General features: G+C 37.8%; 1 protein-coding gene across 7 annotated transcripts in view; it reads left to right on the forward strand.

Moving 5' to 3' along the window:
• Positions 1-25196, forward strand: part of SYT1 (synaptotagmin 1) — a 728065-nt gene that overhangs the window by 488407 nt on the left and 214462 nt on the right. For 5 of the 7 annotated variants that reach the window (XM_072655449.1, XM_072655451.1, XM_072655447.1 and 2 more), the window contains 2 exons: positions 16933-17117; positions 24712-24834. In XM_072655449.1, coding sequence (XP_072511550.1) covers positions 16933-17117; positions 24712-24834 — 308 coding nt within the window. The remainder of the gene's footprint in view (positions 1-16932; positions 17118-24711; positions 24835-25196) is intronic. The other 2 variants (XM_072655452.1, XM_072655453.1) reach the window with 1 other exon arrangement.

The following is a 25196-nucleotide window of genomic DNA, read 5'->3' on the forward strand; positions in this document are numbered from 1 at the left end:
CAGATTACCATCTGTTCCATGAACTCAACAGGCTATGACCTACATCTGAGTGTTTACCCAGTCTATCCCCCAAGTCTGGAAAGCACTTCCTCCTCATTTCTCCATTTTTAAAATTCTTAATTTTTACCAAGATTCAGCTCCAATATGTAGCCTTCTCGGATTCCTCCAATTAAAGAGTTTCCTTTAATCTTCAAATATCCCTGACATTTAATATTTATTTGTGCATATATCATTTGGCCCTTTGTCCAAATTTAGGCTCCTAGAAAGCAGGTACTATCACCCGGTTTGTCTTTTCTCCTATAGTGACTACCATCATTTTCACACATCAGCTGATGTCCAGAATGAATAGCACTCTAGACTTAAAATCAGTCAGTCAACAAGCTTTTATTAAATACTAGGTATCAGGCACTGTGCCAAGTACTGAAGATACAAAGAAAGGTAAAAGACAGAAGGGAGGAAACAACTATGTAGAAACAAGTTACACATGTCAGAAATTGGGGATAATCTTAGAGGAAAGGCATTAACATTTAGAAAGACTCAGAAAGGGGTTCTTACAGAAAGTCAGACATTAGCTGAGACTTAAAGGAAGCCAAAGAAACTGTGAGATTGACATGAGGAGAAAGAATTCCAAACATGGGAAACAACCAATCAAAAATATGCTGAGTTAGGAGATGGAATATCTTGTGTGAGGAGCACCCAGGAGACCAGTGTCATTAAGTTACAGAGAATGTTGGGTGTAAGGTATAAGGAGACTGAATCAGTTGAAAGAGGTTATGGGCCTTCATTTAGCTCCTTGCTAAATCTCACTACAGAGAAGGTCTAAGTGAATTCATTCACCTTTTGAACCATCTCTCTCATCTCTCTTCAACAATATCTTTAATTGTTTTCTCTTGTTTTATTATATTGGTATTTTCATAGCAGAAGGCTCTTTCTTGAGATATGTTCTCTCAAAATGAAGGTTTTCAAACTTAGACTGGCTAATATCGTTGTGCCATACGTTTGCACAAGATTGTTTTAAGTCCCTTCTAACTTTAAAATCCTGTTTTTCTGATTATATATTCTGAAATGTTATTGATAAAATTATGTCTCTTGATCAAAGTTAACCCTGTTTAATATGGAGCTATTGTAGCATTTCTGATTACTATAGAATGAGGGAGTTACAGCAAATTACCCCTATGGTTCCTCCTAGTAGTGAAAACAGGTGGCCTTACTCTCTGAAAGCTGAGTTATAGTCATGTCTAACAACACTAGTAGGTTAAAGGTATTGTATTGTATATATTATTTATATGTATATGCATGTATGTATACATCCATATATGCATGTACATATACACATATACATATAGATACATACATATTGCAAAGTATATGTATGTGTGCATATAGGCACGTAATTTTTCTTTTTTATTCAGTTTATGATCAGCTACAGACTCTGGGAACTTTCTTGAACTCTCCTTGAATCTTCCCACTTAATCTGGCTTTTCATACCCAAATCTGTTTCCCTTAACCTAGTCTGGCCCATCCTTGATTATTTCCCACCCAACCCCTCCATTGTTTGATACCTCCCAATTGCCTCCAGCTGTTTTCCACCCTTTATTATATCACTAGTTACCCAGTCTCATCAAGTTCCTCCTTAGACCCTCCTCCCAGACTACTAGACCACCCTCCTACAGTCTATTCTATAGAAATTCTGTATATAAATTCCATCTCCCCTCCATTAAGTCACACAGATTCAATCCAGTTCTGATTTTGTCTACATGAGATTCCATGTGCTCTGCTTGTCGATACAAGTGTCACAAATGGTTAGGCTTCTTAAGAGTCAACCCAATATGGTGAATCTTTAATAAACTTTGTTTTACTTTGACTAAAAAAAAAGGGGGGAGGGGGTAGTTATGAAGGATTTTCAAAGCCAAACAGAGGATGTTCTTTTATATCCTGGAGGTGATGGGGAATCACTAGAGTTTATTGAAAGGAGGGGCAAGATGGTCAGAACTATGCTTTAAGAAGATCAATTTGATAATTGAGGGAAGGATGAATTGGATTGGGGAGAACCTTGAGGCAAGGAGGCCAGCCAGCAGGTTATTGCAGTGGGCCAGGTGTGTGGTGATAAGGACCCATAGTAGGCTGGTGGCACTTTCAAAGCAGATATAATCAGAGATGTTATGAAAGTAGAAAAACCAGTATTTGACAATTGGATACTGGGAGTGAAGGAGTAAGATGTTGAGCATTACCCCCTAGATTGGGAGCCTGGGAAGATGGGCAAATCCTCAACAGTAATAGAAAAGCTAGGAAGAAGAGAGGATGTGGGGGTAAAGAGTGCAATTTTAGACAAGTTTAAAAGGGTTATGGGACATCCAGTTCAAAACTGTAATAAACAGTCAGAGAATTAGGAAGATTTGCATTTCAGTTCTGCTTTAGATATTTACTAGCTATGCAGCCCTAGCCAAGTCTTTTCAGCAGCAATGTGGAAGAGTGGATAGTGCTCCGGATCTGCAATCAGGAAGACCTGAATTCTAATCTGAACTCAGACTTGCTAGCTATGTGACCCTGGGAAAGTCACTTGACCTCTGTTTGCCTCACTTTCCTCAACTGTCAAATGGAGAAAATAACAACTACTTCCCAGGGTGGTTGTGAGGTTCAAATAAGATAACATTTGTAAAGCACAGTGCCTGGCACATAGTAGGTGCTATAAAACATTTTTGTGCTCCCAGACTTGGTTTCCTCATCAATCTAGAACAGAGGAAAGATTGTTGGAATCAGTGATAAATGCCAGAGTAAGTAGGGTAGAACCAGAAAGTCTTAAAGGAATTTGAAAGTAGTGGTTTTGAAAGGTTCTTCTTCTGGCACTGAGTGGTGCCGGATTTAGGGCCAAATCTAGAAGCCAGGAAAACAAACTCTATGTCTATTGAAGTGAGCTAGGCATGAAGTGATCCAGGCTCAGCCTGGAATGGGCTGGGTTGTCCAGAGAATACAACGCTGATGCAAGTGAAGCAATGAATGAATAAGAGAACTTCCAAGGTCCCTTCCAGTCCTAAATCTATGAGCCAAGGACTCAACACATAAAGGAAAGGAAAAAGCTTGTGAAAGGCATTTCCAAAGAACAATAGAATCCAATGATAGTTTGGATATAAGAGCTATACAGAAGGGGAGGGGGGGAGAGATACACACACACACACACACACACACACACACACACACACACAGCACCTTCAATGTGTCAGGCACTTTGCTAAGTACTTTACAAATGCTATTTCATTTAATCCTCACAACAATGTGAGGAAGGTGCTATTATTAGTCTCACTTTATAGATGAGGAAAACTAAGGCAGATAGAGGTTAAGGGACTTGCCCAAGGTCACACAGCTAGGAAGAGTCTGAAGACAAATTTGAATTTAGACCTTCTTGATTCCAAGCCCAGCACTCTATCCACTGTTTCACCTAGGGGAAAGCTTACTATAAAATTTCCAATCCAATAAACTGAAAATACTAAAGCACTATAAACAGCAATTCAATACATCTGAAACCAAACTAATAATGATTTTCCCCAAAACCCTTCCATACATGCCTCTTAGGCTCTTTATTACTGTCTGAGGAATATGCTGTCCTCCTATTCACTCAAACTTGAAGCCTTGGATTGGGCTTTGGTTCTGCTTTCTCATGTAATTGCCAAGTCCTGTTCGTTTTACCTCCACAATACAATTTCAATCAATTCCCTCCATGCCTTAAGTTTGAGCCCTCATCACTTCGCCCTGGGACTCTTGTAATTACATCCTCACTAGTCTGCATGCCTCTAGTCTTTCCTCCCTCCAGTATCTCCTCTTGATTGCCAAAATGATTTTCCTAATGTAATTTTTCAAATAACCTTAGCATTCCCCTGTTCAAACACCTTCAAAGGCTCTTTACTCCCCTCCCCTGTCTGCCTTTCACGTTCCTTCCTGTCTTGTCCTCTATATTCTGTCAGAGTGGATTATTTGCTGGTGTTCCAGGCTCTTGTCCTGTCTGTTCACATATTCAGACCTAATTCTAAAATACTCTTCCTCCCTTTCTACCTGTTTAAATCATCCTCCTCCTTCAAAATCTAGCTCAAATGAAAGTGACTTCTTTCCTCAAATACTCCAAGAATATTTTATTCCTATGATTTTGTATCATATTCTACCATATAATATACTAAATTGAATACTCATAATTTCTTCCCATTTGATTGTTTCTTCTTGAGGGAAGGGACCATATTGTTTTCCATCCTTATATCCCCCAGTATCTCGCAAAGAATTTGTTGTTGTTCAGTAATTACAGACATGTCCTACTCTTCATGACCCCATCTGGGGTTTTCTTGGAAAAGATACTGGATGTGGTTTGCCATTTCCTTTTCTTGCTCATTTTACAGATGAGGAAACTGAGGTAAACAGAGTTTGCCCAGGATCACGTAGCCAGAAAGTGTCCGAGGCTAGATTTGAACTCATGAAGATGAGAACTCCTAACACCAAGTCCAACTTTATCCACTTTGCCACCCAGCTACCCCTACAAAGAGTAGCTAAGAAATATTTTTTTAATTCATCACACAATCAATAAGTATTATTATCTGTCAAGCACAATGCTGGTTTTGTGGAGAAGTAGAAATAATTTTTTGGCATGTTGAACTTGAGGAGTGGAGATGCCTGCATTCAGCTGAGAATCCAAGGCTAGAGTATAGATGAAAGTACAAGGCTGGAGATTTCAGTTTTGGAATTGCTCACACAGAGATGCTAGTTTAGACCACAGTAAAAAAATGAATATAGATGAAGGTAAGCAGAGGATAATGGGCGGATCCTTGAGGGCCACAGCACAGGTATGGGAGAAGTTCAGAAAGGAGACCAACAAAGGAGACATGCCATGAATGCTGAGAGGGAATTGGAAGGGAACTAGGAACATCCAGCAACATGAAGAAAGGAGACAGTTTCAAGGAGTAACTGTTGAGTATTATACAATGCTACAGAGAAGTCGAGAAGGATCAGGAATGAGCAATAACTATTAAATTTATCAAGGATGCCAATGATAATTCTTGAGAAAGAGATCTGAATAAAACATTAGAGACATAATTCAGATTGTGGATCAAAGAGGTTAGAAGGAAAAAGATGGAGAAAAAAGAGGAGAGAGTAAGTATAGATATTTTACATTAAAATAGAGTTTTAAAAAATCAGGACATAATACAGTTATGTGGCTAGCCATGTACAGTAAAGATTAGCATGTCTCATGAAGTCTCCCAATATAAGAAGAGACTTCAAAGGCCAAATTCAAGGGCATCTGTCCATAAATTTAATGAAGTATCTTGCCCCAAATCCATAGCCCAAATATGTATTGTAGTACTGAGCAAACATTACAAATTAACGCATTAGTGACATTGGTCCCCTGATTTGGCAATCTCAGTCTTTCAGAATTCAATCATATAATACTTTGGGTGTGAGATTTAATTCATTAACTAAAGTCCATGTAACATTTGTAGCCCAAAGTTTTAGAAACAACTAAGATCTATTACTTTTGGTGGAAAAGCTTTTATTTGTACATGTTATATCACTTAAATTTATTTTTATATTACTTTGCATTTAGTGGATGGTTGGTCGATAGCAATCACATTAAGTTATCACTTTCTGCCAGTGGCAATATTGTGTTAAGACTCCTTCTGTCAGATGTAATGTTCTTACATATAAAAAAAAACACTTTCAGAAGCCTCTGGGGTTGTTTATATGGCTGACATTGTGTGTGTTTCAATATGTGTGTATATGTATACATATATACATGCTATCTATATATTCCAAAATATTCTACTAAAGTATTTTCTAGGTTCTTTGTCTTTACATTTTTTTACTTAATCTAAAAAGCATCTTAAAATTGCTCTAAATCTAATTTATATCATGGGAGTTTTGCACATTAAAGTCAACAGCCCATTACATTGAACATTATAAAGAAAATTCTATTTCTGGATGTTTGGTTTTTGAGGGAGAAAACTAGTCACAGTCCTTAAATACTTCACAGTATTTAGTTCAATACAGTTCAAAAAGCATTTGTTAAATCAATTCCTATGTGCCAGATACTGTGTTAGGTGCTGGAGATTCAAGGATAAAAACTAATACAGCACTTGACCTCAAGGAATTCATATTCCATTAGGATGGGAGTAAGAGGAGGGGCAAGATAACAGGTGCACAGACTGGTAAATACAAAGTAATCTGAGGAATGTGGAGGAGATCTTGGAGAATAGGAAGGGATTTGATCAAGAAAAGCTTCATGAAGGAGTTGGTGCTTGAGATGATTTTTGAATGGAGATAAGGATTCAAAAGGTAGAGGTAAGAAATGAGAGCATTTTAGGCATGGGGTACTGCTTATGCAAAGGTATGGAAGTGAGAGATGTTACATACATGGAATTGCAAGTAGTCCATTTTGTCCAACATCAAGTAGCATATCATCTGCCCACTAACATTTCTTTTTAATTCATAGTCAATTCTAATTGTTCCTTTTCTACAAACTGGTTTTATAAACTTTTTTTGAAAGTAGAATTTACCAGTCACTGAAATCATAACCATCAAACTGACTAAGAAAATAAAAATTCCATTGATGCTTTTTGTTTTTATCAGTCATTTCTAGATTTCCCTTTTACCCCAGAATTGTAAAAAAATGAAAAGAAAAAAACCCAATATGATGACCATTTCTAACAATGTATGCTACAACCCACCTTTGTGCCTCACCACACATACTTAAACTCTCTGAGAACATGTTTCATTATTAGCTCTCTGGAACCATTATTAGGTTTTCCTTTCCTCAAAATATAATTTCCATTTGGTGATCTTTTCATTAGGGGGGGAAGGAAAAGGTACAAACATATTAAGCACCTACCACGTGCCAAATGCTTTACAAATTCTATCTCATTTGATCCTCATAATAATCCTAACAAACGGAGACAGGCAGGGGTTAAGTAACTTGCCTAGGGTCACATAGCTAGTAAGTATCTGAAGCTGGATTTGAACTTGGGCCTTTCTGACAGCAGATCCAGCACTCTATCCAGAGCGCCACTGAGAGGCCTCATCATCATTGAAGTCATAGAATATGTTTATCTTGGTAGGAGTATTTCACAGTGGGTTAGTTGTCATACATCTTTCTATGCTTCTCTAAATGTCTCACAGTTACAATAATACAACAGTTTTCTCAGCCACTTGTTAATGTTCGCGACTGCTTTCTTGGTCCTGATCTCCCCAGCGGCCTTTGCCTGGTCTCCCCAACTACCTCGTATTTCATTTGCAGCCATTCCTTACATCTGTGTACACCAATTGCCCTTTGAATACTGCTCTGAACAAGGAAGGCTCCAGCAGACACTGTTCTCAAATTCACCAGTTTAACTTCACTGTCTAGGGCTATTTTGGGAAGCCTCTGGGAGAAAGAAACTAGAAGATAATCCATCTTGTTCACACCATACAGAAGGAAGTACATAGGCAAGGTTGAGCACCCATGTTCCTTTTCTCCATGACCCTGAAAACTCTTATTCCAGAAAATGAATGTTGAGTGCTGAGAAGTGACCCTCTCCCACTGCCCTTCTCCCACAATGACTGATGGGATATGACAGTGAGGTTGTAAAGCAGCTAGGCAAAGTTTTGCTTTCTCCAGCTGCCTGTTAAAGAAGGAGTTAGTTCAAAGGTTGTATCTCAATTAAGCAACTGAATGATTGTTTCTTGGTTCCTTCATGGTAAAGGAAAGGGTGGCTCTTAGGGGAAGAAGTTGATTCTGTATCCCATGGCAGGCAGCTGTTTTCTCACTAATTTTCTGTATGCTATTGTGATGACTTATAAACCTATACTCACCTTTACAAAAAAAGAAAATCCAATGGCTTCTCAGTCCTCATTTGGTGCAATCAATGACAACAGTGGGGAGAAATCTGGGAAGAGGTTTTTATCTTTCAATAGAGATGAGCAACACATTCTTTCTTCAGTAAGGCTTGGGGAAAGGGCAGAGCTATGGGAAGGAAGAGTGGGCACTGCTGTCCTACGGAAATCCCAGAATCAAGGGATGCATAGTATTATTGTATCCCTGTGCAAGTCCATGTTCTTTAAACAGGAAAGCTTGTATGCAACAACAAGAAAGAGGAAGAGAGGAAGAAAAAAGGAAGGGAGGAAGAAAGGAAAAAAGAAAAGAAGGAAGGGAGGGAGGGAGAAAGAGAGGAAATAAAAGAGAAAAGAAGAAGAAGGAAGGGAGGGAGGGAGGGAGAAAGAGAGGGAATAAAAGAGAAAAGAAGAAGAGGGAAAGAAGGAGGGACCCCAAACATAAGTGTGGTAAAGCCTTGAGTTGGAAATGATACATTACCAGTCTCCCAAAGAACTATGCCACACACAGGGTACCCACCCTTAAAGGAATGCCAACCCTGCAGACAGTAATCCACCCAAACACGTAGATGCTTTGCATATGAAGAGTGGGATAAAGAATTTACATATATGTGTGTATGCATATATGTACATATACACATAGATATGTCATATAAATACGCATATATATTATATATACATATATAATATGATATATTATGTCATATATTATATTATATATGTATATATGTATGTATATATATTATATATACACATTTGTGTATATGTGGTACATCCATTTTTCTGTATATGTGCACATGCTCATGCATAAACGTACATGCACATATTCATAAACACACTCTGTATTCCCCAAAAGAAAGTAAGCTCCTTAAAGGCAGGAATTGCTACCATTTTATCTTTCCATGGTACATAGTAGCACTTAATACTTTTTGATAGATGGGTTTCCAGTTCTTTGCTACTATGAATATTTTGGTATGTTAATCATCCTTTGAAAACCCTCCTAAGTACTCTTTCAAAGTTAGTCTATTCTTAGTGGGGGCAGCTAGGTGGTGCAGTGGATAGAGCACCAGTACAGGAGTCAGGAGGACCTGAGTTCAAATCTCACCTCAGACACTTGGCACTCACTAGCTGTGTGACCTTTGGCAAGTCACAACCCCAATTGCCTCATCCTGGGTCATCTCCAGTCATCCTGATGAATATCTGGTCGCTGGATTCAGATGGCTCTGGAGGAGAAGTGAGACTGGTGACCTGCACAGCCCTCCCTCACTCAAAACAAAGTCAAGTACAAGTCATGTCATCATTTCTCTGATGGTCTTCTTTGGCAATGAAGGACAAGCACAAAAAGAGTAAATAGAAGGATCTGATTTTTTTTAACACATTTCCACAAAATTAGTCAAATGAGCAGCCAGGTGGCACAGTGGATAAAGCACTGGACCTAGAGTCAGTAAGACTCATCTTCATGAGTTCAAATCTGGCCTCAGACACATACTAGCCATGTGACCCTGGACAAGCCATTTAACCCTGTTTTCTTCAGTTTTCTCAGCTGCAAAATGAGATGGAAAAGAAAAATGACAAACTACTCCAGTATCTTTGCCAAGAAAACCTCAAATGGGGTCATGGAGAGTATATTGAGAAAATGTGCAACTAGATCTTAATAGAGGGAGTCTAAATCTAGATATATTGACTTGGGACTTGCAAGTTGAGTGAAGGGTATAGTGGACATATAGATGGGGTTAAATATTAGAGGGCCTTAAATGAACCAGAATTCTCTATTTCCTAACCTGGAACCAGACTCTCCTGATTGTCAGAGTTTCCCATGTCTAGACAATACCAGATTCTTCCACGATGAATCCTGTTTGCCATCCTGCCATACATACTACCACATACCACGTATACTCCATTCTGCCTTTGACCTGGGAACAGAAATCAAGTCAGCACTACCATTCCTAGGGAAAGGTATATCACTGTCACCCTGTGACTCCACTCACCATCCCTGTGATTTCTCAAACCAAAGCATCACATTTGTAGTTGTCATCCCTCTGTCGTTTTCTGTCACTTAGACTACTACATGACACATAGTTCGTCCTTAATAAATGTTTGACTTGCTTGTTGATTTTTCTTCATTTAGAATATAGGCTACTTGAGGTCAGAATCTTCTTAATTTTTGTGTTTTTGTCCCCAAGATTTAGCACAATGCCAGGCACCTAGTAAGTACTTAATAAATGCTTTTTAATTCATGTAAATGGCACACTGAGTTGGAAAATTTGTTTAAAGTCATTGAGAGGCATTGAAGAGTTGAGGGCAGGAGAATAAAATAATCAGAGCTGTGCTTTGGGAAATTTCCATCATCGTCTATGTCTAAAATGGTTTGGAGAAATGAGGGGGTAGAAGCATAGTAACTGATTGGGAGGATAATCCAGGAGAGATGTAATGAAGCTTTGAATTAAAGTTAGGGCAAATAAAAACTATAATATCTACATTCACAACTGATTACTCTCCAAAAGAGCAGCAGTCTGGATATTTTTCTCCTTTTTGAGATATCATGACCCAGTTTCAAAAACAGTTAATTATGCAGAAAATTTTCCTTAAATTGGGAGTATTCTTTAAAGATCCAATAAAACTTGAAATTTGAAAACAAATTTAGGATTCAACACTATTTTTTTTAATGAAACTTAGGGGGTGGAATCAAGATGGTAAAATAGAAAGAAGGACCTGTAGAAGCTTCCCTCCATAGCCCATAAAATACCTATAAAAATTACTCTAAACAAATTCTAGAGCAGCAAGCCTCAAAACGACAGAGTGAAAGAGATTTCTAGCCCAAGACAGCCTAGAAAGCTGACAGGAAAGGTCTACCACTCTGGGTGTAGAGTGGAGCACAGCCTGGCCTTGACTGTGGCTTGGCAGGGACAGGACCAGAACAGGCTTCAGGTGGTGGAATTCCCAGCAGCAGCTGTGGTTCACAGAGTGCTCAACCCACAAATGCCAACAACAGCTTCAAAGGTCAGTGAGAAAGTACTTTCACCTGCCTGAGAAGGGAACTGGGTCTGGTTCCCCTGGCAGCAGCAACTGCAGCAGCAGCATCCATTTTTGGAGCCCTCAGACTGAAGTCCCTGGGGGAATTGAACAGCTGATCTGGATCTCAACCCTGACTGACTCTCCTAGGTTGAGGAAGACTGCTGGCATGGTGGAACTGGAGGTGGTTGTGGAGAGGGAATTGTACTCACATATCCTGGATAGAACAGAGCACTTGTGGTTGCTCACAGACAAGAGTGCAGGCCAGGAGAGAAGTAAGCTCCTCTCCCTTGATTGTGCCACCTTGGAGGAACTGAGAACTTACAGGTCCCCAGAGTATACCCTCGTCTTGACAAAGGGCTCAAAAGTCAAGCAATTGGCTAGGAAGATGCCCAAAAAAGGAGAAAAAAATAAGACTATAGAAGGTTAATTTTTGGTGAACAGGTATTTTCTTCCATCCTTTCAAATGAGGAAGAACAATGCATACCATCAGAGGAAGACATGGAAGTCAAGGTTTCTGCATCCAAAATCTCCAAAATAAATATGCAGTGGTCTCAGGCCATGGAAGAGCTCAAAAGGATTTTGAAAATCAAGTAAGAGAGGTGGAGGAAAAATTGGGAAGAGAAATGAGAGCAACGCAAGACAAGCATGAAAAGCAAGTCAACAGTTTGTAAAGGAGACCCAAAAAAATACTGGAGAAAATAACCCCTTTACAAATAGGCTAACTCAATGGGCAAAAGAGGTTCAAAAAGCCAATGAGGAGAAGAATGCTTTCAAAAGCAGAATTAGTCAAATGAAAAGGGAGGTTCAAAAGCTGAAGAAAATAGTTCTTTAAAAATTAGAATGGAGGTAAATGGAAGCTAATGATTTTATGAGAAACCAAGAAATTACAAAAGAAAAAACCAAAAGAATGAAAAAATAGAAGACAATGTGAAATATCTCATTGGAAAAACAACTGATCTGGAAAATAGATCTGGGAGAGACAGTTTAAAAATTATGGGACTACCTGAAAGCCATGATCAAAAAAAGAGCCTAGACATCATCTTTCATGAAATTATCAAGGAAAACTGCCCTGAGATTCTAGAACCAGAGAGCAAAATAAATATTGAAAGAATTCATCAATCACCTCCTGAAAGAGATCCAAAAAGAGAAACTCCTAGGAATATTGTAGCCAAATCCCAGAGTTCCAAGGTCAAGGAGAAAATATTGCGAGCAGCTAGAAAGAAACAATTCAAGTATTGTGGAAATACAATCAGGATAACACAAGATCTAGCAGCTTCTATATTAAAGGAAAGAAGGGTGTGGATTATGATATTCCAGAAGACAAAGAAACTAGAATTAAAACCAAGAATCATCTATCCAGCAAAACTAAGTATAATACTTCAGGGGAAAAGGTGTTTATTCAATGAAATAGAGGACTTTCAAGTATTCTTGATGAAAAGACCAGAGCTGAATAGAAAATCTGACTTTCAAACACGAGAATCAAGAGAAGCATGAAAAGATAAATAGGAAAGAGAAATCATAAGGGACTTACTAAAGTTGTACTGTTTACATACCTACATGGAAAGATAATATTTGTAACTCTTGAAACTTTTCTCAGTATGTGGGTGGTTGGAGGGATTATACACATACACACACACACATACATATGTGTGTATGTATATATTATATATATATATATATGCACATATATAGAGAGAGAGAGACAGAGAGAGAGATAGAGAACACAGGGTGAGTTGAATAGGAAGGGATGATACCTAAAAAAATAAAATCAAGGGATGAGAGAGGAATATATCGGGAGGAGAAAGGGAATGGGGCAGGTTATCTCTCATGAAAGACGCAAGATAAAGCTTTTCCAATGGAGGGGAAAGGGGGGGAGGTGAGAGGGGAAAAGTGAAGCTTACTCTCATCACATTTGATTTAAGGAGGGAATAACATGCACATTCAGTTTGGTTTGAAAGTCTATCTTACACTACAGGAGAGTAGGGGAGAAGAGGATAAGTGGGATGGGGGATGATAGAAGAGAGGGCAAATGGGAGGAGGCAATAATTAGAAGTAAACATTTTTGGGGAGGGACAAGGACAAAAGAGAGAATAGAATAAATGGAGGGCAGGATAGGATGAAGGGAAATATAGTTTGTCTTACACACCATGCCTATTATGGAAATCTTTAGCAAAATTACACATATACAGCCTATATTGAATTGCTTGACTACTCAGTGGGAATGGGTGGGGAGGGAGGAAGGGAGAGAAATTGGAACTCAAAGTTTTAGGAATGAAGGTTGAGAAATGTTTTGCATACAACCTGGAAATAAGAAATACAGGCAACGAGGTATAGAAATCTATCTCACCCTACAGGAAAAGAGAGAAGATGGGATAAGGGAAGGGAAGGGTGTGATAGAAGGGAGGGCAGATTGGGGAAAGGGGTAATCAGAATGCATGGCATTTTTCGAGGAGGCGGGAAGAGATGGGGAGAAAATTTGGAACTCATAATTTTGTGGAAAAGAATGTTGAAAACTAAAAATAAATAAAAATAAAAAATTTGGAGAAAAAATAAAACTTACTAAAGTAAGAAAATTGCTTACAATATTGTTTCAAGCCCTTTAATTTCCTTTCAACAGGGAACGGCTGGATTAACTTCCTGGAGTGGTATGATCCTATCTCTCCAGGCCTTTTTAAATGATAATTTTCCTGTGCTTCTACTGTCCATTTTCTTTTATGAACTTGTTAAATTGATTCAGTTTTGTCTTGTGTAATTTAAAAGTCTTTTATCTTGTTCTTTAGAAAATTCTTACACAGGTTTGATAGGGGGAATAAATAACATCTTACAGAATGGTAGTTCATAATTAATATTCCATTGTCTGTAACAATATACTTTCTACTTTGGTCACATATTACTAGATTGGGGGACAACATGGCATAATAACTACGGACCTTGAAGCTAGGAAAATCTAGTTTTCAGTTTCATATTTCTGACATATGTTAGCTGTGTATCCCTGGGCAAGTCACTTAACCTCTTCATGCCCTAGGCAATTATCTGTGACTTAGTAACAAAAAAGAGATAAATCTGTTTTGGTAGAGTGATTCTTGTACAGCTAGGTGGTGTGGTGGACAGAGTGCCAGGTCTGGAGTCAGGAAGATTCCTCTTCCTGGGTTCAAACTGGCCACAGACACTAACTATGTGGCCCTGGATTAGTCACTTATGAGCTGGAGAAGAAAAGGGGCACACTACTCTAGTATCTTAGCCAAGAAACCCTCAAAGAGTTGGACATAACAGAGCTGACTGAACAACAGAGAGATTCTGCTGTACCGCTGAAACCTGATCCTTATTCAGGGAGAATTAGATCATCAGAAGAAGAACAGATTTTAAAGTGTATTGCAATGGTGTATGTTATATGTCCTATCTACATTTAAACATTTAAATGCAGTGAGATTTTCATAGAGTTCCAAAGGAAACTGGCATTGGATGTTCATAAGATTATGTGAAATATGGTTATGATCTGAAGCAATCTATTCAATCAGATAACATCTATTAATTACTTGCTAGGTTCTAGGTACTGTGCTAAGTGCTGGGAGTATAAAGAAAGGCCAAAATACAAAAATAGTCCCTGCCCTCAAGGAGCTCACCTTCTAGTGAGACAGAAAACATGTACATGGAAGATCCATGCAAAGTAGGAAGAAAATGAAACATTATCAATTCTAAGAGTCCAAAGAATCATATATATACATATACATATATATGATGTCATAAAGCAATGAATGGATTGCATTAGAAAGAGTGCTGAACTTTTGCATTGACTCTTAGGACTGTATGTCAATTCTATTGCTGCCACTATCTATGTGACCTCAGGAGACTCATTTAATCTTTTCAGGTCTCAGTTTTCTCATCTTCAAATTGGGGAGGCTGGACTAAATGACCTTCGAGATCACCTTCTAGCTCTGGATCTGTGAGCAGCTAAATGGTCTAATGAACAGTGATCGACTTGAAGTCAATTAGACCTGAGTTCAAATCCAACCTCAGACACTTACAAGCTGTAGGACCCTCGGCAAGTCATTTAACTTCTGTTTGCCTCAGTTTCCTCATCTATAAAACAGGGATAAAAATAGCACTTACCTACCTCCCAGTATTGTTGTGAGGATCACATGAGTTTTGATTTTTGAAGCGCTTTACAATCTCAAAGCACTGGACAAATGCCAGGGATGATAATGATGATAGTCTTACATGCACAAATTAGTAGTTGTCCGTAGTGGTAGGGATTGAAGGGAACTTCAAGATTACCCAATCTGTTTTTCTCATCATGTAGATGGGGGAAAAATAAAGCATAGGGAGAATTTTCCCAAAGCCACATAGGTCATAAGATCTGGGATATGAACCCAGCTTCTTAGATTTTAAATCTATTGCCCTTTCTGCTAAACCACGTTGAATTTCAATGCTGCTGTGTGACCTGAGTGACTACGAGTAAGTCACTCATTCCTTAAAATAAAGATACTAAACTAGAACATCTTTAACATCCCTCCTCCATCTCTAAATTCTCTTGATTTTTCTGAATCCAGGACCTGTGCTCTTTCTACTACACCATTTTCCCTGGGTGGCTGCTTATGGAATCTCAGAATTGGAAGGAATCTCAGAGACTATCTAGTATAACCCATTAAAATTATGTCTATAACATTCCTAACTAGTAGTCATACATCTTCCCTTAAAAATCTCCAGAGCTATTCCCCCCCATTATTTCCTCAGGGAGTCTATTTCCCCGTTAGTTAATTGTTAAGAAGTCTTTCAGGCTTTTTCTGATTGTCCCCCATACCTGAAATATTCTCCCTTCTCATCTCTGACTCCTCACTTCTCCAGCCTCCTTTAAGTCCCAACTAAAATTCCACCTTCTACAGGAAGCCTAGTTACATGTGGTTTTGCTTCTTGTCCTCATAATAACCCTTTCAAGTAGGTATTATTATATCCATTTTGCAGGAGAGGAAGCTGAGATTGAGAGATTAAGTGATACACAGCTAGTAGGTTTATGAGGGAGCATGCTGAACTAAAGTCCAGCTCTCTAGCCATTGTGCCACCTAGCTGTTGCAAATAACTTTTTTAGTCATTTTGTTTCAATCTTATTATACAGCATAATCCCAGTTATTACTTCTGATTATTCTTAGTAACTGAAGTTTACATCCTATGTTTACGATTCCAAATGTTTCTGTTAATATGAATATTCACACCTGTCTAATGAGATCTACAAGAATGTACATCCCTTGAGGGCAGGGATCTTTTCATTTTTATCCATGTATGTCTAGCACCCAGGAGAGTGCTTGGGTACATAATGGGCATTTAATAAATATTGATTGATTGATGCAAAATATTTTATCTATTGAAATACAGGCAAATATAATAAAAATATAGGTGCTTTTAATATCATATTTGATTTGAAAAACAACATAATATAATGGCTAGAGATGGCCCCCAAGTTAGGAAGGACTCAAGTTCAAGTGTCATATCAGTGACACATACTGTCTATATGACCTTGAGCAAATCACTTAAGCTTTCAGTATAGCTCTGTAATCTACAGTGATAAAATTCCTTACCAAGAACTGCCTACACCAATTAAATAATATACATAAGAGAAGGAGGGAAAGGAATAAACTTACGGTATGCTATACAGTAGCACATAGCACTGTATTCAGCACATTACAATCATTTGAACCTCACAGTGAGGTAGGTGCTATTATCTGCATTTTACAGTTTGAGGAAAATGAGGCAAACAGAAGTTAAGTGACTTGCCCAGGGTCACACAGCATCTGAACTCAGGGAGTCTTCCTGATTCCAGGCCCAGACCTCAGTGTATTATAGAGTGAATTAGTGGTCTACAAAGAGACATGTATGTGTGCATTATAATTGTAAAGTTATATAAAATGTAATTATGAAATATATGATGCATATGTAGCTATACATGTAGATATTATATATATATATGTGGTTGATACTTTAAAAACAAACTGATTACAAACTTGGTAGCGACATGAATTCAAGGTTGCTGCCTCTCTGATTAATCATATCCCTTTGCTCTCTGTGTGCTTTTTTCTCCTCCAGTGCCATCATGGGCCTTAATAGCCATAGCCATGGTTGCTGTCCTCTTAATCCTGACCTGCTGCTTTTGTATCTGCAAGAAATGTTTATTCAAGAAGAAGAACAAGAAGAAGGGAAAAGAAAAGGGTGGGAAAAATGCCATAAACATGAAAGACGTAAAAGACTTAGGGAAGACCATGAAAGATCAGGTAATGTGATCATTCCATTGAATGCCTCTTAATTCATGTTTTTAAAGATTATTAGGAGTTGGGGGTGGTTGTGAGTGTTTTTTGGAGAGCTTATATCAGCATGGTGGAAAAATAGATTTCATTATTCCCATTTAACTAAAAAATTCCTAGACAACCTTGGTTAAAACATACCAAGAGTTGACCTCTTTAAGAAGTAGTCAAGGGATGGCCCCTTTAATAAGAAAAAGAAAACAAAAAAATCACATTGAGAGAGAAAGACCTTCAGGGTTGCTGTTCTAAAGAGAAACAGTTACCATTGATATTCTCTGTAAGCCAGGAGGGCCCAAAAAGACAGCCATTAAGTGGAGCTTTGGCAGGGACCTATTGTGGTCCAATCTATGGGCTTCAGAGTGAAGGGGGTTTAAGGTTTTAGGAAAGAAATAAAGAAAGGGAGGGAGGAAAAAAGGGAGGGAGGGAGGAAATCTAGCCAGTCAACTCCAAGTTAGCTGCTCAGCTTCTGGCCTCCAAAATTTACCTTCTATTGGAGAGGAGAAGGAAAAGGAAAGGGAGAAGGAGAGGGCTAGCTGAGTTAGTGAATTTACCTGGGTCCATATTCGTGAAGCTTGGTGTACTTACAGGTTGTGGTTGTCCTTCGTTTTCGAAGAGGACTATGCCATCAGCAAAATGATGACATGACTTGCAGTTGACTTTGATTTGAGTGAGGGAGGGCTGTGCAAGGTCACTAGCCTCACTTTCTCCTCCAGAGCCATCTGCATCCAGTGACCAGATAGTCATCAGGATGACTGGAGATGGCTCAGGATGCAAGTTACACAAGTAGTAACATCAAGTGCTTCTAATTCCAAATGCACTGTTCTTTTCAATGAATCACAATTACCTTTCCTAATAGTTATTCTTCCTTGGCATATCACCATCAATATGATCTTTTCCTAGCTCCAATGTCCTCATTGTTAAACTCTATCATATTCTTTGATCTCCCTGACCTTCCCCCAATTCCCAAACTACCCTTCTCTTTTTCCATAGAGAGAATGGGTCATTGAATCCTCAGAGTAGGAAATGAAATTCACTTATATAATCTAAAGGACTTGAGAGGTCATGTAGTTCAACGCCTTCACTTCACCGAGTAAAAAACTCAGACCAGAAGTGATGACTGATATGGTCAAAGAGGATAATAGTAGACCTGGAGTTTGAACTCAGGTCTGCTCAAGATAAATCTATAGATTTATAGAGAGGTAAAACATTCTTTATATCACATTGCTGCTTATCTTAAGATAAAAACTCCATCCTTGGAGTCTAAACTCTAATGTCACCCTATCTATTCCTTTCCACTATCTTGATGGCTCATACAAATTGGAATGACTGAGATATTGTACTTTTGCTCCACAACCCTTAATTACAAAAATGTGTGCTCAGATGTAAGCCAAACAGGGAAGAAACTTGATAGTAGATTCCTTCTTGTATCTTGGTCTCAATAGATTTTTCACTGACAAGAATTAGTGGTGACTTGAAAACTAGCCCTATTATTACACATATGTCACTTGCCAGTGAAATACCACATTACTGGCTCTCTACCAATAGGATAAGCCAGTCATCTTGACTTTTGTCCTGCCACTGGACTTCTATGACTATGGGAGAGAGTGAGGCTGATGACTTTGTGTAACTCTGCCTCACTTAAATCCAATTTACCCACAAGTCAAGATGTTACCTGTGATATCACTGATCCTCTTTGAAAACATGGGACAGACAACATTAGGATAAGTAGTGAAAAATCACGTGTACCATTAGAAGGGGGAGTGTGAGCTCTAAATAATGGATGATGATTAAAACAAAACTTCTATATTTACTTTCTTTGGGATCAATAGATTCTACTAGACAAATTTAATCAAGAAGTTTTGCCCTAAAGACTACAAAGAACCAATATGAACATTGGATTTGGGTTTGGTTTTTGTAGGGGAATTAATTTAATGTCATCTTAGCCTTGGTCAAAGGCTAATGAAACATCCATTTATACCCCTTTTAACCCACATTTAGTTAATCATGTATTTTCAAAGATTTTCTAATTCACATAAAATCTACTATTGGAAAAAGTGATACTTTTCAGTCAATATTTTTGCTGTTTAAAAAAGCTTTTTTAAGTTTCAAGTATATTGTATCCCAAAAAGTAATGTAGAGTTCCAGATTTTACTTCTTATCAGCTAATACTCTAATATATGCAACCTTCAAAGAATCTCCACTGTACTGTGATTGGGTAAATTCTTAAGTTTTCAAATATGCTTATTTCATTTTCAGAGAGCAGTTTGCTTATGTTATTAACATTTGCAGGTCATTTGCTTAGTTCTTAGTTGCCAAGAAAGCCCTTGGTCTAGACTTCTTCTCTCACCCTTAAAAAAAAAAGTCTTCTTTTGGACTTACAGGAAGAGTTGCTTTCAGATAAAATCTATTAAAATATAATTGACCAATTGTTCCATTAGCACCTCTTCCCTCCCCATTCCCCTTTGTCATGCTATTCATTTAAACGTTTACTATACTTCCAAAAGATTTGTGTGCATAAGGAGTTAAATTTCCTGAGTTTTTAATCATGGCACCAGAGATCCAACTGGGCTTCAAGTCCACTCTGCTTCAGGTAATGTGTGAGAAAAAACTGACATTTTAAACCATGTCCTACTTTATCTCAATACCTTCTGTTGCAAACAGTACCTAGCATAAAGTTTTTTAAAACTTCTTGTAAGATTGCATGTGAAATAATCCTTTACATGGATATGGACTGAAATATGCTTAGGTTAATTTTCAGCTATCACTGGAGAGACATTTATATGGAAAACATGGTGATTTTGGATTCACACCCTCTACAACATTCAAACATGATCATCCCTTTGTGGCCTGGAAATTACAGTTAATCCCACTGAATGATACTAAATGATAGGAACTCAAATATTTCTTCTAGGACAAATGATACATACTTTTGATAGTGATCTTTGTGGAATTTGTTCTGTATTCTGTTCCTAATAGTATACAAAGTGGTGTTTATTACCTTTATTATGACCTGGACAAATGACTTGTCTCTCAGTACAAACAATCATGGAAGAACTAATCCATAATCTCATACTTCTGAAGGAGAATGGAAATAGCAATGATCATTGATTCTACTTATCCATTTATTGTCATCTGAGGAAGACTGAACAATACACTGAAATCTTAGAACAATAACTGTCTTTGTTTCAAGCAATTTAGACCCTCATGTACTCATTTGTGATCATTTTGAGGACATTGAATTTTAACTAGAACTCATTTATAACTTGTAGTCAATTGAATGTACAGTCTGGAAGACAGTTTAGTAAATGACAATAGTCCCTATTGAAAATCATTTTCTATTTGCAGATGCTTGCAATATTTTTGCCAAACAAAAGTGACTAATAACAGATTCTTTATGCATTTTGTGGGGAGGATGACAGTGGAAGACTAGAGAAAATGTGCAATCTTTGAGAAGGCATTATATAACACGGATTGTCGGTGCAGTGACTTTTAAAAGAGCCTGAAAAAAATGAACTAGAAATTATTCTTACACCCTTGGTAGATTTTGGGAGGCATATTTGAAAGGCAATTTGGAGAGAGGGAGAAAGATCGACTTGCAGAACCAAGAAGACCTGAGTTCAAGTCCTATCTCTGATACCTTCTGACTTTGTCATCCTGAGCAAATCACTCTAACTCCCACTGATCTAGCAACTCTCTAAGACTATAAATTGCAGAAAAAGTGACAGCCTATATTGGTGGATGGAGTCTCCTAATCCAGGAGGTTCCCTACTACCAATGAAATCAGAGGTCCCATGCTTTTTTAAACACGGAGTATTTTAATGTATGCATAGTTACACGTGATCATAATAATGGTACAGCATTACATATGGCCTTCATACTTCTGAAATGGACCAAAGAGGAGAGTCATTTAGATTGACTTCAGTTCTCCATGTTTATCAAAGTCATCATCAATCCTAGTACAATCTTTGAGTTCTTCCATCATCAGTGCCTTTTTTTTGAATAATTCAAGGAAATATAATTTGCAAAGTTCAAGAATACACCTGTATTTGGTGAAATTCTGCCACCACCACCACCCCAAAGAATTCCAATATGATTTGGTGAGGGAATGAGACCCCTGTGAGTCATAGACCTGTGCAGTTTCCAACATAAATTTTACAGTTAGATTTCTGATCTTCAAAGTTTAAGAACCCTAAAAATATCAATCCATATACCAAAATTATATCAATGGGAAAAAGTCATTTCTCCATGGTTTTTCTCCTGATGTTTGTGTGTGAATGTTTTAATTTTTTTATTTTTTCCTTCTATGTCCTCCTTATCTGTCTTGTGTCTCATGACTGTTCTGGATTTTCACCTGCGGTAGGTTTATTTTGCTCTTTAGACACACTTAGTCCAAAGCTCTAATATATTTAGTTCCTTGGCAGCTGGGCTCCTCAGCTGAGATTTTTAAAATGGAGTTCTGGCACATATCAAAAGGCTGAACTAAATTGATTTTTCCTCCCCAAGATAAAGGGTTCTCATTTTCTTTATTATTAATGTATCAATTTGAGAAGTACTAAAAACTTCAAGTTGAAAACTGGCATGCACAAATAGGAAATATATTTGGTTGCATTTCCTTTTGTTAATCATGCCTCATCAGATCTGAGTCCAAAGAATAACATTTGAGAGACAACTTGGTTGAGGTTAGAGAGCAAGCCTTGAGGCCCTGAAAACATGAGTTCAAATCTTAGCTCGCACACATATTGGCAGTGTGATCCTGGACAAGTCACTTACCTTCTCAATGCCCCTTGCTTATACGATGTAGAATGAGTACTAATTCTCCATTGATAGAGGGAGTTTCTTACCCAGTGCTCCCAGGGCTGATGAAACAATAGGTTTAGTTTAAAAAAAAAACCCTCAATACCAATAAGTATGAACAAATATGCTCTCTTAAGGTGATAAGATGACTGGCATGAGAATCATGTTACAGACATTCGACAGATGTACTCTGAACGCTGCATTTTAAAGAGATATCTCCCCATCACAAATTTTTCTGCAGCAGTTTATCAAAGTCTCAGCTGCTAGATCTACAAGCTTTCTCTCCCGCATTTTTTCCATGACAGAAAAAAATGCCACTCTAGAGACATCATAATAGCTGCTGATTTAATGGGTCTGAATTTAATGTATTGGTACAGAAAATTTCTTGCTTAAATGCAGCCTTTGGGAAAGGAGTGGACTTAATCACTTCAATGATGAACTATGGCTCTGAAAAATTATCAAAAAAAATTTAGCCCTATTTCATGCAGAATGATTACAAAGATGGTTCTGTACATTTTATTGGGTCACAAGCCACTTAGGGAGAAGGAGATTTAATATCTCAGGCCTTTTGAATTGCAATGGACTGAAACATGATATATAAATTGTCAGTTGTTAGGGATTATTTAAAATTATTTAATCCATCAAAAAGTGTGTATGTTTTAATTATATGGTGGAAGGAAAAAATGTACAGATTGCTTTTTAACTAGGAACAGGTATTGGACAGCTTGCTATTATTATAAAAATGGAAATCTTGCAGGGAGGTAATTTCCCTCTCTGCAGTTTTCTAAGCACATCAAGCATGACAAGTGTGATAGCTACCAGTAAAGTAAAGTCTTTAAGAAGTCCATGTGATTCCTGCTACAAGAAATCCTCAGACAAGACCCTGGGTCATTCCTTAGCATAGGGTTAGTGCCTTTTCCCATTTGTGACCCCAGAAGTTAAGGATTTAAGGAAGGTATCAAAATAACAGGATGCTTTTTTGCCTTTGGCTATTTTAGGCAAGAAATCCCAGATATTAAAATTCTAGACATGTCCATCAGTCAACATTTCAATGGTTGAAGAAAAAGACTGAATATACATTAGACTCTCAAATAAGATACTGGGAAGCTAAGAAAAAATTAGAAATGGTTTCACTGTGAAATCAGCACTGGCTATTCTTAATAGTAGCTGAGAAAATAGAATCCTGTCTACTCTCCATAATAGCTTCTCAGAGTTTTCAAGAAGGAAGCTAAGGGGTGAGCCTCTAGTGCTATTTCAACATTGTCTCTCTGACTGATTCACAAGTCTTTATCTACCGTGACCTAGGATTTAAAGCCTTGGATCAAAATGGCAACTAAGCATTTGAGAGATTTCCTTTCCAATGTACTTACCTATGAAGGAAGGGGGATTCCTTTCCCCTCTTCCTTCCCATCTCCCAAACTTTTTACTCATAGTTTCTGGGAGATTCCAGAAAATTATGAAGTATATGACAATCCCCCAAACAAGAAAACAAGAATATTCATCTTTGTTGGTGATACTCATTAATGAGAAACACAGAAAAATGACAATAAATATTTTGTCACCTGTCTCTAAGGGCAAAGGTAGTATGGGAGAAAGAGCACTGGTTTTGAAATCAGAGGACCTAGATTCTAATCCTACCACTGACTCTAACTGCCTCTGTGACCTTTGGGAAGTCATTTCACCTCTATGGGCCTATTTCTTCTTCTGTAAAATAAAGGGATTGGACTAGAATGATTTCTAAAGTCTCTTCCAGATCTAGAACTATGATTCTCTGCATTCTTTTTATGTTGATTAGGAAAATTAGTTCATTTGAATGATCATCTTATCACTTTCTTGATGTATTTTGATAAGACAAGGAAAAGCACCTAAAATAAGTTTCCAGGAAGAAAACTGCTTGCTAGCATCATGTTTATGATGCGTTTAAGTTTTCAATATCAAAGAATCTTCAGTCGTACAGAAGTGACTTTCTGAGAGCAGTGCCAAGTAGCTTCATTCACGTATTTTGACATAAAATTTTACTGAGGGTACAGTCATTCCAAATCCAGCTAAAATAACACGTGTACTTCTCACATTTCTGAAATGAACAGACCCTTGAATCAATTTAATTCAACCAAGCTTTTGATGGAGCTGTTAGGAAAGCAACATGGAAGTGGTTTTCTTGGGACTTGCATTTGCCGATGGCATGGTACTGCCTCCTTTTACATTCCCATTGCAGATATGTGTGTGAAATCTCCAGAATCATAATTTTCTGACAACTCAACACATATGACACTGCCTTTGCACAGAAAATAATATTGTAGAACTTTATGACTTTCTAATTATAGAAATGCTTTCACTGCATGCAGAATGACATTTGAATTTTTGTCATTTCTTTAAATGGAATGGGGATGTGACATGATCTAGCTAATAGCATGTTTATCCATGTTTGTCTCTGTAAGAAGCGATTAGATTAGAGCAGACTTTTTAGTGTCAAGCTGACATTTTCTTTGTATTTCAGCCTTTGCAAAAGTTGAAAATTATTTGCTTGGGATATTCTAAGGGCTTCAGTTGCTTCTTTCTTGCTTGCTGGTTAATAAGAAACAAAATTTGTGCACAGATGGAATAAAAAAAAAAAGATCTGTAAGCAGCCTATAGGAATGCGTGTCAGACCAACTGGGACTCTGGGCAGCTTTGCACTGGCTTTTAATGGCTTGGGGGTAAAACGTCAGGCATCATCACCTCACTCGTGTCTTGATGAAAGTGAATAGATTTCCCATTTCCCTCCTTGTAGGCCCTCAAGGATGATGATGCTGAAACTGGCTTGACTGATGGGGAAGAAAAAGAAGAACCCAAAGAAGAAGAAAAACTAGGGAAACTCCAGTACTCATTGGATTACGACTTCCAGAATAATCAGGTTTGAGGAAAAAATAAAGCAATTTTCAATTTGATCTCATTTTCTACATAGCCAAGTAAAAGTTGGTACTTGGGTGCTTAGGATAGATTGCAATAATAACTAGAATTTATAAAGGGTTTTAAAGAGGCAGATAGGTTCAATATTTGGAGTTAGGAAAACCTGAGTTTAAATCCCACCTCAAACACTTACTAGCTGCGTGGACCTGGACAAGTTATCTTCTGTCTACCTCAGTTTTCTCTGTGTAAAATGGGGGTGATCATAGAATTTACCTTGAAGAGCTTCTTTGAAGATCAAATGAGATTACAGAGAGAGAGAGAGTTCTGGAAACCTTAAAGCACTTTATACATGCTAGGAGTTGGTAT

This window comes from Notamacropus eugenii, chromosome 3, assembly GCF_028372415.1.
Source record: "Notamacropus eugenii isolate mMacEug1 chromosome 3, mMacEug1.pri_v2, whole genome shotgun sequence".
Taxonomy (NCBI): domain Eukaryota; kingdom Metazoa; phylum Chordata; class Mammalia; order Diprotodontia; family Macropodidae; genus Notamacropus; species Notamacropus eugenii.